The sequence below is a fragment of the Tripterygium wilfordii genome, chromosome 5 (assembly GCF_013401445.1).
Source record: "Tripterygium wilfordii isolate XIE 37 chromosome 5, ASM1340144v1, whole genome shotgun sequence".
Taxonomy (NCBI): domain Eukaryota; kingdom Viridiplantae; phylum Streptophyta; class Magnoliopsida; order Celastrales; family Celastraceae; genus Tripterygium; species Tripterygium wilfordii.
Genome location: NC_052236.1, coordinates 8749675 through 8767143, shown reverse-complemented (window position 1 = coordinate 8767143; position 17469 = coordinate 8749675). Strand labels below are relative to the sequence as shown.

Below are 17469 nucleotides of genomic sequence, written 5' to 3'. Positions count from 1 at the left end.
ACCATTGTCGTTAACAATGTTATAGATTTACAAACATATATTAAGGGTGTGTTTGATGCACAATTTGAAGTATCTCACCACCAAAGACTTTTAAAAAACAAGTTATATTAGCCGGTTGAATCGAAAATTGAAGGATTCATCGGTATGATTCAATTAAAGACCACTAATATACCGGATCGATCAAATACTAGTGAAATATCAATTCGACTAGCAATCAACCAGTCTATATACCGATTGACCGATCTAATTACCTCAAATTAGAAATTAGTTATGTTAAATTGTTAATTGTTAATGTATAAGTATTATAACATGTTATTAATTATATTGACTTATTAGTTATTATTAACTACATAAGTTAATTAGTTAACATGTATCGACGAGAGAGGTGACTCAGTTGGCAATCGACTGAGTTAGGTATATGTATGCTAATAATTTGATTCCAACCGCAAGGATATTTCTTTGTAATATTTCAAAAAGTTAATATGTAAAACACTAAAATAATGATGTAACAAAAAAAAGTAAAAAGTACATTAATTAAACCAAACCGGTTAGTCAAACCGGTTGAACTGTTTGCCGATGGCCTCACCAACACAATTCAAAATCCGACATTTAAAACATTGATACTAAGTAGCATAAAGGCCCTGTTTGGCACATCATTCTAACCAACCATGTAATATGGGTTGCAACCAAACAACTAACAAGTAGCATTCAAACCGAATGAACTGTTTGCCGATGGCCTCACCAATACAATTCATCCGGCATTTAAAACATTGATATTAAGTAGCATAAAGGCCCTGTTTGACACACCATTCTAACCAACCATGTAATTTGGGTTGCAACCAAACAAGTAACAAGTAGCATTTCAAGTACAATTTGGGGACAATTTCAACCAGCATTATGAAATGATGGTTTTGAGGACCATTTTAGTGCATTCTATTATTCAAGATCCAACAAACAATAAATACTTTCTTGAACTTCAGAGCCGGCTCCTTGGGGAGGCTAGACAGACAGTTGCCTAGGGCCTCTCATGGGGGAGGGGCCTTACTTTTTATTAAGTTGTATAGCTTTTTAGGTGTTTACAGACAATATAGTGTACTTACAAATTGATATAAGAAAAAATATCTTAATATATTGCTATTTAAGAAAACAAACCCATTAGCCCAAACACAAAATGACACGCCATCACATATATAAAAATTAAAAAGTGTAATTCATTGACATAGAACTTTGTTTGTCGTGTAACAAATCAAATCCGAACCGTACAAGTGAGGCCCCTCCCCCGTGAGTTATTTGGTTTCATTTGATGTAATAAATTTATAAGTTTGAGTTACTTAATTTATTGGATATTGGTGATAATTTTTGTGTATTCCAGAACTAATTATATTACATTTTGGATTTATTAGATATGTTGGATTTCAGATTTATAAAAAATTTATTTTAGGGAATGAGGGCCTCATTTTCTTAACTTGTCTAGGGCCTCCAAAATGCTAGAGACGGCCCTGTTGAACTTCAAATGGTATGAACCGCATATTGCATTTATACATGACCTATACATTTGAACACGTACGCCTCCTACTTAGGTTTCAGTTTCAACAATGTGCTGCAAATAAGGTCATGCCAGACATGAGTTGATAAGTTGATGAAGACGAAAAAAATAAAGGAAACTGAAAAAGACAACCTCGATGGAAGAGGTATTTACCTTTTAATACAATAACGTTTTCCTGTTGGTGGTGGCTCATCGTCAAAAACATGGCCGAGGCGGGCGTCACAAGCAGCACAAACGACTTCTTGGCGCGGCATGAAAATAATTGACAAATCTAGCTTTGACTTCACATTGTTCCCTATGGGCCGATAATAAGATGGCCAACCAGTTCCATTGTCAAACTTAGTAGACGATCTAGCGAAGAAAACACATCAATTTTTTGGTTAATAAGAGTTGTATACAGCAGCTGCGTAAAACTGTTCAATCATAAGTAGAATACTTACTCAAATATAGGTGTGTCACAACATATGCAATCATAAGTTCCAGCAGTTTTGGTGTTCCAGTATTCCCTGAGTATGAAGAAAATTTTGGTGGATTCAGTGTATGAGTGTGAAAACCAAATTCATCATTTACAAGCTGTAGTCATGTAAGGGAGATTGGTTGAATATGGATGCTATGGGAACTACCGGAGGAGTTGGAGATTATGAAATAAATCTAGTATATCTCTACCACTAGCCACAAAGTAGGCAGTTTCTATGTCACAACTTTTCTCCCAACATTGCAGACAACCTTAACTTGGTTTATAAGAGAATTGGAAGCAAAAAAACTAGGGCTATGCGGCTCTGGGGACCAGAATACAAAGTTCTTTCACTCCAAACGTCAATTTTATCAAGGATATCATCAGGGTGCCAATATGAAGAATGAATTTGAGTAATTTACAAGTGAAATCAAACGGGGGAGTTGGAGACATGGAATGATCTTCCCCTCTCCTCAATTGCGCCTGATGAAGGTACTTGGCAATAAAGGTCTTACAGTGCAAGGAAATCAATGTCTTTGATAGTTGTGAAAGTGAAAAACTCCAGGAGCTGCTGGGTTCCATATTGGGAGAAAATTAAAGAGGTTATGGTCAGATTGTTTGATGAATTTCACTCCACTACAACAACAGAGAGCATTATGGAGGAAACTGAAGCTGGAAAACATGTTACAAACAACAAAGATTGGATTACCAACTAGAAGAGAGATTCATATGGGTCAGGCTTATGGAAATATATCAGAAATGGATAGGAGTTTGAAATTTTTATCAATCATCAGGTAGGAAGCGGAAACCGCGACTTTGGCATCATATATGGAACAGTTCCCCTGAGATGACCCACTAACAACCAAGGCCCAACCGACACCCATCTAAAGCAGGCCCGTTCTTACCCACGCATGGGCCGGCTGTAACCAAGGCCCCAGTCATGCCCAAAGGCCCCCTGGCCCCGCCCTCCTGAAAACCTTGGCTACTAGGGAGGGAGGGCCATCCCACCTAAATACTACATTGGCACGCCCACATCTTCCGATGTGGAACATGACAATACCCTCCCCTTCTAAAGACCAACGTCCACGTTGGTCACGCACCATGGCCCGTTCTTACCCACGCATGGGTGGACACCATGGCTGGCCACTCCACGGACGCGGCCCCAAGTTGAGGGCACTGGACTCTCAATGAAAGCACCAAATGGTATGAACCAGCAATGATATCTGTATTGAGCAAGAGAATTACAATGCAATCGGAGAATTCAGAGAGGGAATGACAGAGAAAACTCAAAACATCACACATTCGCTACCCTCCTCACTCCACTACTATCTATTTATTCCCATACTAGACTAATCATAGCCTTACACGTAATCCCCAAATTTGTTAGGCCTTTTTCTTTCACGCACCATCTTTCTCCTTGCACACCCTGTGTCATCATTTGCATTTGATTCTCTCGTAACCAACTCCACGTCAGCAGGACCCACGATTGTTCCAGCAACGTCGTCCTTGTTATCCTGCATATTCATGGCAATACTCCCCTTGTCAATGAGAACCTTGTCCTCAAGGTTCAAGTTAGGAAATTGCTTTGAAACCAAGGTCACATCCTCCCAAGTAGTATCCTCTTGAGGTAAAGTCTCCCACTGCACCAGAACTTGCGGTACCAAATGAGATGACCCACTAACAACCAAGGCCCAACAGACACCCATCCAAAGCAGGCCCGTTCTTACCCACGCATGGGTGGCCACCTACCCATGGGCCAGCTGTAACCAAGGCCCCAGTCAGGCCCAAAGGCCCCCTGGCCCCGCCCTCCTGAAAACCTTGGCTACTAGGGAGGGAGGGCCATCCCACCTAAATACTACATTGGCACGCCCACATCTTCCGATGTGGGACATGACATCCCCCAATTCAACATGGCCAATTAAAAAAAGATGCTTTAATCACTGATCTCATCGCCACCTGTGATCCTCACACCCCCTGGGAATATCAGCTTCTCTAGAAATATGCATGATTGAGAAATAGATAGTTACAGGTATTTTGGCAATTGATTTACACCCATAAAATCAGAACAATTAAAGAGGACAAGCTTCACTGGACTCTTTTTGGAGAAAATACTTTTTCAGTAAAATCTTACTAAAGTTAACTGAATAAAGTAACATAATCGTGTCAAGGAAAAACCAAAAGTTCTTCGGCATTTGGTATTTTAGGCCAAAATCTCTAATAAGATTTCCTTCTTTATGTGGGGACCAACTGAAATTTCTGGCCATTGACAATCTACTGCAGAAGTGCCTTACTATTGTTAAAAGATTCTTCTTCCATATAACTGAAGCAGGGCATTAATAAAATTTGTTCCTGCATTTCTCTTGCAACAGACAGATATGGAGAGAAATTTGGAAAATATTGGGGATTAGTGTGACACATTGGCAACAACCTGTCGTAGAATTGAGGGGTTGGGGCTGGTTTGGCATGAAAATAAGTTATGGGAAGCTACCGATTAGTTTAAATTTACTTGCTTGACACGAAAAATGGAAGGTTATCTGCTGTAGAAGCTTCTCTGGACAACTTTTATAGATGACTGGCTTTCAACTACAAAGCACTGATTAGCTAGATATTGTAATAATTCCTTTAATGGGATTATTTTAGAGGTTGTTGAATTTGAGTCTCTTAGGGTTTCGTACAGTTAAAAAGTAAACTCCGATTCACAAGGATCTTGCCGTGGACGTGGGGGAGGTCGGGGACAGGAAGAATGTACGCAGACCTTACCCCAACATAATATGTAGAGATGTTGTTTCCAAGAATTAAACGTGTGACATCTAGATCGCACCACTACAACTCTACCATTGGGGTTTCCTATAGTATTTTTATAATTTTCTTTTGTTTTGTTTTGTCTAATTGAAGCCTTATTCTCTCTGTAGGTTTCCCCATCATTGTGCCCCTCAACAAAGTTCTTTTGAATTCAATAAATAACACGCAATTAAAGCTTTCATTATTTGTTTATTTATTTATTATTCATTAGTGAAGATATAGTTAATAATATTAAAAATGAGTGTATGAAGTGGAGGAGTGCATTTGGGGTTATACGCAACCCAATAATTCTTTGAAGGTTGAAGAAATTTTTTTATAGATCAGCTATACGATCCGCGATAATGTATTGTACTGAGTGTTGGGCTATTAAGAGACAACATATCAAAATAATACATATAGCAGAAATGCGAATGTTTCACTAGATGTGTGGTCATACAAGGAAGATAAGATTATTTGATCTAAGGCCGTAGCACAAGTTGAAGATAAGTTGCGAGAAAACCGCTAAAGTGGTAAGGGCATGTTCAATGTAGAGATAGCAGTGGGGGAGTGAGGGGAATTGAGAGAATTTGTATCGGAGAGAGTAGGAAACGAAGAGGAAGACCTAAAAATACATAGCTTGAAGTAGTAATAAAGGATATGGATTATGGATTCAATAGGAGTTGATAAAAGTATAATCCTAGATAGAAATGAATGGCGAAGTGGATTCCCGTTGATTTTCTCTCACACTCATGTACCCGATCCAAAACTTTTGAGATAAAGGCTCGGATGAGATGATTTATTTTTTCTGAAAGCAAAAGTGATATTATTAAGGAGCACAATGGAAGTGCATTTGAAGCTTTTATTCAGACAAGATAATTTCCCTTTTGCAGTTTTCACGTCCTGCCTTGCTCTGGCATTAAGATATTTCCTCGAGAAAATGAATCTAAGTTCTCAATAGAATGCCATAATTGTAAAATCCTCGCTGAATGCCTTGCCTCCTAGAAAAGAATCGATCAAAATAAGGGATCAACTAATTGTGAAAATTCTTACTCCAAAAGACATAAGATAGAGGGTCACTAGATAGTAATGAGGCCCATAAAAATCTAGCATATCAACCATGCCTAGCCAGTTCAAAATCAGTCTTGCAACCATGGATGAGCATACAAATGCAACTATTTCAAGAGCCCACTTTGTATATTACTATTTCCAAACTTTTAAGGACTCAAAATGTTCAGACATCTCTATCAAGTTAGTCAGTTTCTACCACATTAGCGAATATACCCATTGATGCAAGTATGAAATAGTTCAGATCTCACGATCTTTGAAAATGGAAAGTCATATAACATACCAACTTACCAAGAAATGAAAGAAAAGAAGTAACTCAGGGAGTCAAGTCTTCAATGGGAAATGGGAAATGGGAAAGAATCATAAATCATACCCTGTGAAGGCCCTCTCTGTTCCTTTTTGTCTTGTTATGTAAAACTGTTCGTCGATAAGTTTCTTCTTCCATTCTTCTGCACTTAGAGAAGCATAGTCCACTTTGCCTGTCTCTACACAAGGCAATGACAAAATCTTTAAAAACTCGAATCCAGTAAACTTTGTAGTAAAAATACATACTTCAAAGTTCAAACTACTGAAGGGAAGGGATTAAGGGAAACTTAGAGATAAGAATGGTCCCAGGGTGGGGGGCATTATTGATGACTGCAAAATTACATTGATTTTATACCTCTCTTTCTTAACTTATTGCTTTGTTTTCAAGTCAAACTTGGGTGTTTTACGTTATTTTTGTTTGCATTTCAGTTAATCGAATCCTAGACGATGAATTATGTCAATGGCAATTTTGACAATGTTATTGGACATGCACATGCGAGTCTTGGTAATTTCAGCAAAATCTGCCATGTTCAGTCCAGCCCACTTGTGAAGGTCACCATAAATCCTTTGAGAAGATATGGGTTTTGTGTCATATACCGTTGAAAAGATATGGAAGTCTAGTTTCTGAAGAATTTTACAGTTTGTGATTCCGAGTTTTGTGGACAAAGTTATGACAGTTTGAATACGGACTGCGCAGTCCAGAAAATCAGGAATCCGGGCTCATACTTAACAATATTGATTTGAGACTTCTTGAAAGCCCAAGGACGTTTCCAACCTTTGAAGGAAGCTAATAGAGTATCAATTTATGATTTGAATGAATCTTTGACTATTATGATTCAATATTTCAGCTGGAGGAAATCTTTATGCAAGAGGAAACTAAAGGATTCTAATTGTACTAGGATTATATTGTTTCCTTTCATATGGAAGACTTTAACCTAACCAAGGATGATATAAAAGGGGCTGGCATACACAGCAAGGGGGGGCAGACCGAGGGGAAAGACTCAAGAATCACATAAGGGCAAGATATTGGAGAGCAACATCACTAGGAGAGAAGAAAGCAACAAGGTTCTTAAAAGGGGAATCCTCTTCACCAAGCTTACTTTGTAAAGGGTGTTCTTTTTCTTAAGTTCTAGATGTTGTTATTTCTTGAATTGTTGATGTTTTTATATATTATGTGTGGCTAAACTCTTTACTAGGGATTCGATGTAGCCTAGCATGACTATTCTATGTCTTAATTAATTCGTTGTCAATTCAAGTTTCTAGTTTTATTCATTGTGCTTCATATATCATGTGTTGATTTAATGACTGATCACCATTATTTAGATACATGTTTGAGACAAGATTACACCACGATCAATGGGTAAACTTGATATAGCTCTTGTGAATGAATGAGATGTTGTTGAAGCACGATCCATGCATAAACACTCTTGGTTCTTGATGTTCTTCTTGCACTCAATGCATTCTTGTTTGTAATCTTGACCACAATCAATGGCTAGATAACAATTTAAGAATAGTTGATCTTGACCACAATCAATGGCGTTTCATATTTTAGATAAGAACGAACCTTAGAAACGAGAATTGAATCTTAACCAAATAAGACATAGAATAGGATTGCTATGGTGAAATCGAAGTCCTAGTTTGCATTCTCTTGATTGAAAACACCCTAAATCTTTCTAATATTCTTGCACTTTCTCGATTTTCAAATTCACACGACTTCTCTTTAATTTTCAGAAATAATTTAGTTTTATATCGAGACATTTGAATTGAGTAGAAATTGAAATTACTTGACAAATCTCCGTGGGATCGACCTCGCTATTGCATACCTATGCTATAATTGTATTCGTGCGCTTGCGAGTTAATTAAAATTACAACAATTATGAAAATACAAAGCATAAAATGAATAATGACTTCGATACACAACTTAACCAACTGTCCTGAATATGCATCCAACTCTGTATTTCATATACTATAACAGTATAACTATCCAGTTTCCCCCAATTCACTATTTTGATTGATATTACCCATAATTCGTCGGTTTCCTCCAACTGGCATACACAACTTTTTCTACAACTTTTTACAAAGGGTTTTGATATGCCAATTATATTCATATAATTGTGCATCATCTTACATGAAATCTTGCATTGTTTTAGAGTTATTTTGGATTATTTCTGCCTAAAGAGTGTTTAATTGTGTAATTCAGGTGTAAAGGGCGAATATGGAAGAAAAGAAGCAAGTTGGAGAGAAAAGAGCCAAGAAGTGAAGACAGAGAGAAAATCCGATCGATCGGCCTGATGGTCCGATCGATCGGACATCAAGAAAGTAGAATCAGACAGAAGAGAAGTCCGATCGATCGGACCTCTGTCCGATCGATCGGCCAGAATCGCGCAAGGATTCTGAAGATTTGCAAAACGACAATCTCACTCTAAATCCAAATGGTCCCACTCAAAACGGCACAGACTTATTAGATAGAACGACTGAAGAGTTATGAGGGTATATAAGCTTAGATTCCTAGGGTTTTGGGGGACTTGGACCTTTGGGAGCAAAAACCTAGGGTTTTGGGGGAGACCTCTCTACAGCAGCCATTGTTGCAAGCGAAAGGGGGTTAAAGGGTTTTTCCTTCTCTTCTCTTTATTCTTGTATTTTAATGACTGCCATTTCTGATTTTGAATTGTATTCCTTAGTTATGAGGAACTAATCCTCTAACTAAGGATCCTAATGGAACCCTTCTTTGAAGATTAAATGAAATTGGTTTCTTGTTCTTGAATCTCTTTTTATGTTGTTGATTTTCTGTGGATATGCTTATTGCTTTCAAATGCTTGATCACCATTTGAATGATGTCTAGTCTAGGTTGAAACCGGAAGGATAAACCTAGGGTTGCAAGAATCCATAGAAGACATAGGTTGTATGAACCATAGGAATATAGGTTCAAGACTTTTGCAATCATTAATTGATTTCCATTATGCTTAAGGGATTTTTGATATGAAACCGAATGTTAGGAATAACAGGGATTCTATTGAAAATACTTTCAGTGTATCTAGGAATAGAACATTGGATAATTTGGGAAATCTATTATCAACAACTAAATTGAGAAGTGAGAATTAATGAACCAATGGAGTTTAGTTGGATAAGAAGTGGTGAAATTAGGAACCTTAGTGTTTACTTTGCTTGAAACAAAATTTCTGGTTGGTTGCTTTGCTAATCATATAAGTGTACTTAGTTCTCTTTCAATTCACTTGTTTAGTATTAGGTAAAAACCAAATCAACAATTCGCTTGCCATTTTAGTGTGCTAATTGCTTATTTTGTCATTAATTTGAAATTGCCAAAACATCCTTGTGGGATGATACTCTATTCACTCTTTATTACTTGTGCGATTTTGTCCGCTTGCGAATATAATCAACAACAGGTTTGATTCCTTATTTTTCATTTTTCTATAAGCTCTTTGAGCCAATATGACGGCCATAAAGTTAAAGTCGCAGGATAATATTAAGAAGGTAAAGGAAAATATGCCATGACTAAGATACATAAACAGTGCAGAAGGAAGCAATAAATGCACCTCAAATGGTAATCACATACTCTATTTACTTAAGCAGCATTAGGTTTAGACATTGTACAACCAAAAAGAAGAGGATGAAGATTAGAGAAGGAAACAAGGACTTGTTTCTGGCAGAATTAAATAAGTTAGTGCAACAAGGATGACACAGTGACTTGTATATTGGAAGGGTGTAATTAAACAAAAAAGAAAATCCTGCTCATGTTGGAAACATATACTCAGCTATGTGTGTGTAATACATTCCCCAAAACTTACTAGAAATATATAGCACGAAAAGGTTCATAGACTTGGTAAACAAACATGGTAGATTTATATTTAGACTTCATTAGAGTTGCTATTATGATTCTCTTAGCAACTTCCTCCATTTTCCTCTTTTAATGCAAGCTATCAACTTTAACATTCTTCGTCAATCCAGTTTCCTCTTTCATTTTTAATCTTTTTCAACACCATGATAAGGCATAAGCCATATCACGTATTTAAACTCTGAACTAGTTTCAATTATCATAATTATAGATTTATGGTAACCTAAAGTTAAGAGAATTCAAACCTTGGAAAAAGCTTCTCTCAATTGAGAGTGTAAGAATATGAATATCTAACCCTGCCCTGAACTTATCTCCACTGCTGGAGCCTTGTGCATGCAATTTTTAACCTTTTATGGACAAACCTTCGGCCTAGTGGCAACATTGATTATCCTCGAATCGAAAATGATAATTTATAAAAGAACAACACCCATGAGGTGTCCAGAAAAAAGAAAGTTTACATAAGATTCAATAGACTACCCATGTACAAACTACATCAAGTAATTCATGACATCTAAAAAAGAAATTCAAATTACAATATCTGAAGTTTCAAAATATAAGGGTTTTGATCCACTTGTCAAAAACTACTCAGTAGAGATTTGACACCCTAGAAAGCTATTTTGTTTCATCCCCAGAAAATGTAAAGAGAAACCAAAGTGTCATATTTCTCCTCCTTTTGAACGTCAGAAAAAACACCACTAGTTAATAATTTTTCCAATGAATAAGTTATCTTCCAAGATCTAAGAATTAATTTAAGAGCAACTACCCAAAACTCAGCCCATTTACACTAAATAAAAGAATGATTGAAAGATTGTCAGTACTCTTCCAAGAGAAACTTTCCAATTAAAGAATCTAACCTTGCCAGAATCTTTTACTTACAAATTGTTTCACAAGGTAAGTTCAAATCTTCAACTATTCTTGTTATTCTTTCTTGCAAGCATTCCATTGTTGGACATCCATCAGAAATCACCAATGTTAGATACCATAAGAAATGGTAATATTTTACTCCCAATATCAAACAGTTAGGATAGAACACCTCCCCAAAAGTAACGAAAAATTTTCTATCACCCGAGCATTCCTAATTAAATTATTCCTTCATGAAGTGTTCCCAAATCTTACCATCACATTGTCTAAAGCCTCAGATATTTCGTTCCAGTGCAAACATCATGCCAAACATTTAACCCTCAGCCCGTTTCTCACCATTAAATGGATATGGGAAAAAACTGTTTTGTTCATTCCAAATTTTTTCTACAATTCAATTCCGTGGGTTTTCTCATCAACTTCTAGACCCACCCATAGTAATTGAGACTGTGTTTTGCCACCACTACTCTTCATTCAGGATAATTTTTTTCTTCAGACAACATCCATAGCCACCTAAAGAATAAAGACTCGGTCACTTGTATAGCATTGAAATTGAGAGAAGGGTTGCCAATTTTTTCCCCAAAATCTATAATCTAAATAATTCCCTTTCAACAATAAATTATTCAGAATATCACTATCCAAATTGAGAATTGCAAACATGTTAAAAAGCAATATCTAAATCAGCAGTCACATTACAGGGTGTTCAAACATTTACTCGAATAGGCATCGGTTATTAGATAAAAGAGCAAATAGTTACAGAGCAAAAAAGAAAAACAAATTTACAGAATATCCTTTAATATTAGGCTTTCACACAAAATTATAACAAAGCACAAAATTAAAGAAAATATCAAAATGGGTAGTGAAAAAGGAAATTCAAATAAACTGAACAATCATATCAAGTTCTTATTTTTTTTTTTCTAACTTTCGCGAAGCTTGAGAGACATAGATAAAGACCTTGAATGTTTTCTGGACTCTGAGAAGAAAAAGAAGAGCCTACTGAACAAATTGAAAGTGAGACTCTTTTGGATTTCTTGGTAGCACGAGAAGCGAAGATAAAAGTATTGAATTTTCGACCAAAACCCAAATGGGTCTTTGAGCACAAGTTTACAAGGAAGCTTAATCTAAGAGAAGCCATTGCCAACTGCCTTAACCAAATAAAATAAAATATTCTGTAATGAGAAAATCATAGACGAGGAAAGCAACAGTGCTCCGCATCAACATTGCGGATGCTGCTCCTAGATATCCGCCCATATATCCATTGGATTATTTGTGTTTCAAACAATCGACACGTGGTTTTGTATAGTGGAAGATAGAGATGGTGGCTCTACGAGGTCCACGTTTGGACACAACCACAATGGATCAGAGCCTAAAAGGTTTGGTTTGGTTTGGTACTAATACCATGTTTGGTTGGTTTTAGAAATATGGTAACGGGAATGGTAAATCCCTTGATAGATGTAATGATCATCCCATCTCCTACGGTCCTACCCCTAAGAACGATCTTTCTTATTTCTATGGGGAGTAGTCAATTGTTGGCTTTTTACTATTATATCATTTTCTAAATATTATTTTATGATTTTATATTGTACAAAAGATCCAATAAATTCCCTTAAATAACTTTTGCTCCATAAAATTCATAAAGTTTAAAAAATATTTCATGAAGGACAAAATTATAAACATTTGTTTTATTAATAGAAATACCCTCATCTTCCCTATTTGACACTCAAATCGTATTTTTCGACGATGATGACTATTACGGCCAACCAATGGATGATAATGGTGCGCATAGGTCTGGATTACACTCTTGTGGTGGTGGCTTGCGGTAGCGTTGTCTCTGACGGTCAGATCAGGAAATTTTCTTCACGAGTGGCCGAAACTTCAAGGTCAAATTCCGGTGGAATCAACATTTGACGACGACAAATGATGGCTAGGGATTGTTCATGGTGCTCCGATACATGTATTTGGTGAGTCGAGGGTAATCCACCATGCCCTAAATCTGCGTCATATGTTATCTATTTTATTATTTCTATTTTCTTGTATCTGTTTTATTATATCTATTTAAATATCGAAACACGAGAATTTCATTTGGTAATGTCATCACAATGAAGATTGAAACACAAAAATTTTGTTTAAACATATACAATATCATCATATCCAAAATAGATATAATATTATAGATCTGAAACATGTAACATATAATCAAATCTAGAAACCAGAATGATCTTTACTCGTTTTATCATATCGAGTTTCAAATATGATGCGCCTTCGTCCGATGAGTTTATTGGTGGTGGTGATGGTAGCCGATGTTGGCCGAATCAGACTATTTTTCAAACGGTTGGTCCATAATTTCATCAAATTTTTTCGACTACTCAAGTGATCGTAAATGGTCGGTGATGATTGGACTTTGGTGGGACTACCAAGAAGCTTCATTTTGATATTTCGTTCTCTGAAAACAATGGCCCGGTGGCAATCTTCCCCCATGGTGGCACAAGAAAGAGGAAGAAGGACGAAGGAAAATCTACCCAAATCATCATTTTTTATTTAATTTATTTTAAATCAATTTCAGATAAGTTAGTCTATATCAACAAAAAATAGTAAGTTTAATTTTACACTCCACATAAGTATGTTGACTAACAAAAAATCTACCCGAATTATTATATTGGAACAAATTCAAACTTTAAGTTACTAAGTCACAACATTTGAACATTCGGTGATTGAATTGAAAAATGACCAATCTTTCGATGACAAAAAGTAAACCCGTAATTTGATTGATATGAAACTAATGAAGAAACTATACAATAAAATTTAGAAATATAGTTAAACTAACAAGAAAACGTTGATTAGATTAGTGATTACTTATCCATGTAAGAAATTAGTGTTTATCGTATGGGATAAATCTTAGCATCTATACATAAATTTCTTGCCTTTTTGTATAAATTCTCGAAAAAGAAAAGCAAAACGTTGATAAGATTAGTGATTACTCATCCATGTAAGAAATTAGTGTTCATCGTATGGGATAAAATCTTACCATTTGTACATAAATTTCTTGTATTCTTGTATTTTTGTATAAATTCTCGAAAAAAAAAGCAAAACGTTGATCAGATTAGTGATTACTTATCCATGACTTTGTAGAGGTGTAATTTATCGATATTATAATAATATTGGGTGAAACTATTACACCTCAAAGACCTAACATATGTTAAATGAGTTCTACAGATTAATTGTTAGCCAAGCTTGAACTCGAGACCTCTATGAAATATCACACACATAAGTGTAATTTCTTCATTTTCCCAAAATACCTTACTTCATGGTTGTCAAAATCCGGATTTTGATCGTAAGATCGTACGATCTTAGGTAACCAAAATGATTCGAATCGATGTAAAATATCAAAATTGATAAGATCCATCGATCTTATCTTACGATCTTACCCGATGCTACTGATTCTACGATCTTACCGATTTTACCGATCTTAACTTTAATAGACTTATGGAGTCATGGACTTATGGGTTGTGGTCTACTAATCATGTGCTTATGTTTATAATCCTAGTTTTTATTGAAAAATTGGTTCTAATATATTAACGTGATATAATCGTACACAATTATTGTGTTTGTTTTTAATAGTTTTCTGAAGATCTTAAAAAATTACAATTTTATAAAATATTAACATGTTTATAAATAAATAATAATCATATTTTTGAATTTTTTATTACCTATAAACTATAGTATATTATATAATGTTAATTATTTATTTGAAAATAAGTAATTATATTTTTTTATATTTATTTTTAAAATTTTATAAAATCTTACAATTTTATCATTCCATTTTGCATGTCCTAAATAAGATCACAATTTTAAAAACCTAGCTTACAATTTTATAAAATATTAACATGTTTATAAATAAGTAATAATCATAATTTTGAATTTTTTATTACCTATAAACTATAGTATATTATATAATGTTAATTATTTATTTAAAAATAAGTAATTATATTTTTTTTATATTTATTTTTTAAACTTTATAAAATCTTACAATTTTATCATTCCATTTTGCATGACCTAAATAAGATCACAATTTTAAAAACCTTGCTTATGCTTATGCTTATGCTTAGGGCAAATGCAATGGTGAAGTGATATTGGGCCAACAAAGATGTTGTCTTTTACTGATGTGGCTGTATTGTAAAATGTGTTTTGCTTATGTGGCTGTATTGGGATAAGTGTTTTGCTGATGTGGATGTATTGATATTTAATGTTTTGGTGTAGTTTTGTTGTGGATAATATGGAGGAATGGAATGTTGTTGGGTTGGGTGGAAAGAGAAAGTGTGTGGGAAGAAAAAGTGTATAGAAATTTGTGTTTTGCTGATGTGGCTGTATTAGAATACGTGTTTGACTTGACTTTTTGTGTAATAGAGGTGGGACCGGGCCAACAAAAATGTTGGCCCAGTAAATTGTTTCTTATTGCATTTGCCCTTATGCTTATGCTTATGATGACAATTAAAAGGAAGTACAAAATCGATTTTATCCACCTATAAAAATAAGCACAGCGATTGTAGGAGAGACAGACGGTGAAACATAAAATCGCGAAGATGCAGATGGGAAATGAAACTCTCTATTTCTATTCCACTGAACAACTGTGAAGATCAGAAATAAAATAAAATTAGGGTTTACGGTTTGGAAACTCTGATTTTGCAACAGAGCCAGACAGAACTGGATGGTGAAGTGCGCTGGTTGAGGTGGGGTTCGCGTAGCTTGGATTAAATCTGGTGTGAATAACATGGATATAGATTCGCCTCCAGAACGGAGCAATCTCAGGCCTCTTGATCGAATTGTAGGGGTATCGCTCTGCTTTTCAACCTTTTAATATGGTTATATTGTTTTTTTCCCCTCAATTTACTTCAAAGGCGAGGTACGAAATTGTGTGGATGGTTAGTTTGTTTGATCCAATGAAGAACATGATCGGCTTTTTTTTGGCAGATTCTCCTTTTGGTTGTTGTTCAGTTAACATCTGCTGTGGAAAATGTGAAAGAAGCCGAGTTGTTGAATTTTGGGATTGTTGTACGTGAGAATCATGTAGCGAAACAGTAACTAGTGACTTAACTGAGTCGCATGATTGAGCTCAATTTTTTTTTTTTTTTTGTATTTTCAATTCATTTTGGGTTTTTTCTTCTCCTGCTAGGAAGAGAATATAATATAAACTAACTTGTCAAATATAGTTTGTTATTATGTTTTCTGTAACGCGAGGAATGATTGGCAAAGCATGCACTTTTTAAGCTTCATTTAGCTTTGAAAGCTGTCAGAGTTGATTCAATACTTTCAATTCTGGTCGAATCAGTTTGATGCAATTCTGGTTTTGGTGTGCATTTTTCAGTTGTGTTCTGCGTGTGTTAGTAGGGTCACTATTGAGTGGCAATAATAGCTTTCATTTTTCATATGAATACAATCACTTGCATGCAAGCTATAAATGCTGCTTGTGGGGTTCAATTGCTCACATTTTTACTTTGCCATTTTACGACAGAGGCTTGCTCTCCTTGGAGTTCCTGGTGAGTATCTTGGAATGCTCCAAGAGGGGATAGTTGCTTTTGCCATTAGGAACCCTTCCCGCATACCAGAGCTGGTAACCACCATCTTACCTGCTGATGAGGAAGTGGTGGAGGTACTCCAAGCTAAGGCAGGGTCTAAGAAAACTTCAGTTGATCCTACCATGAAAAATATATTCAGGGAAAGCCTTGTTTGGCTGCAGTGGCTGATGTTTAAGGGTGAACCTCTTAAAGTGTTGAAGAATCTTTCTAAAATGAGTGCCGGGCGTGGCGTTTGTGGTGCTGTTTGGGGGAATAATGATATAGCCTACAAGTGTCTTACATGTGAAAATGATCCAACATGTGCAATCTGTGCTCCGTGCTTTCAAAATGGGAACCACAAGGACCATGATTATTCTATTATTTACACAAATGGTGGTTGCTGTGATTGTGGTGATGTCACAGCGTGGAAACGTGTGGGATTCTGCTCAAAGCATAAAGGTGCGGAGCAGATGCAACCACTTCCGGAAGAGATTGCCAACTCCGTGGGTCCCGTCCTTGACGTCCTTCTTTCCTGCTGGAAAGACAGGCTAATTTCTGCGGAAAATTCTATGGCAAGTGACCGTGCCGTTTTATATAAAAAGTATGCAAATGAGGTAACCTTTGCAATGGTTGAGACGCTTTTAGAATTTTGCATGTATAGTGAGAGTTTGCTTAGTTTTGTTTCCAAGAGGGTGATCTCATCGGCTGGTTTATTGGATATTCTGGTGAGGGCAGAGAGGTTCTTGAGTGAAATTGTTATGAGGAAGCTTCACGAGCTTCTCTTGAAATTGCTTGGAGAACCTATTTTCAAGTATGAGTTTGCTAAAGCATTTTTAACATACTATCCCTTCATTGTCAATGAAGCCATTAAAGAAAGCGGCGATGTTTTTCTTTGGAAGTATCCTCTGCTATCTAGTTTATCTGTGCAAATCTTCACAGTGCCCACCCTTACCCCACGTCTGGTGAAGGAGATGAACCTGCTGGGCATTCTATTGGGATCCTTGGCTAGCATTTTTGTTTCTTGTACAGGACAAGATGGCCACTTACAGGTGAT

At 35.9% G+C, this 17469-nt stretch overlaps 2 protein-coding genes across 6 annotated transcripts in view; one reads left to right on the top strand and one right to left on the bottom strand.

The window, feature by feature from the left end:
* Window positions 1-1453: 1453 nt before the first annotated feature.
* On the bottom strand, window positions 1454-11998 carry LOC119998581 (peptide methionine sulfoxide reductase B1, chloroplastic). Its single transcript, XM_038845927.1, has 5 exons — window positions 11818-11998; window positions 6220-6331; window positions 1987-2052; window positions 1700-1897; window positions 1454-1547 (listed from the first exon to the last, which is right to left on the bottom strand). Exons 1-5 carry the CDS (start codon window positions 11996-11998, stop codon window positions 1454-1456), a joined length of 651 nt encoding a protein of 216 aa, XP_038701855.1.
* A 3411-nt stretch (window positions 11999-15409) lies between these two features.
* LOC119998658 (E3 ubiquitin-protein ligase PRT6-like) overlaps window positions 15410-17469 on the top strand; it is a 36000-nt gene continuing 33940 nt past the window's right edge. For 4 of the 5 annotated variants that reach the window (XM_038845998.1, XM_038845994.1, XM_038845997.1 and 1 more), the window contains exons 1-2: window positions 15632-15691; window positions 16373-17464. In XM_038845998.1, coding sequence (XP_038701926.1) covers window positions 15632-15691; window positions 16373-17464 — 1152 coding nt within the window. Of the gene's footprint in view, window positions 15692-16372; window positions 17465-17469 lie in introns of all 5 variants that reach the window. The other variant, XM_038845999.1, reaches the window with a different exon arrangement.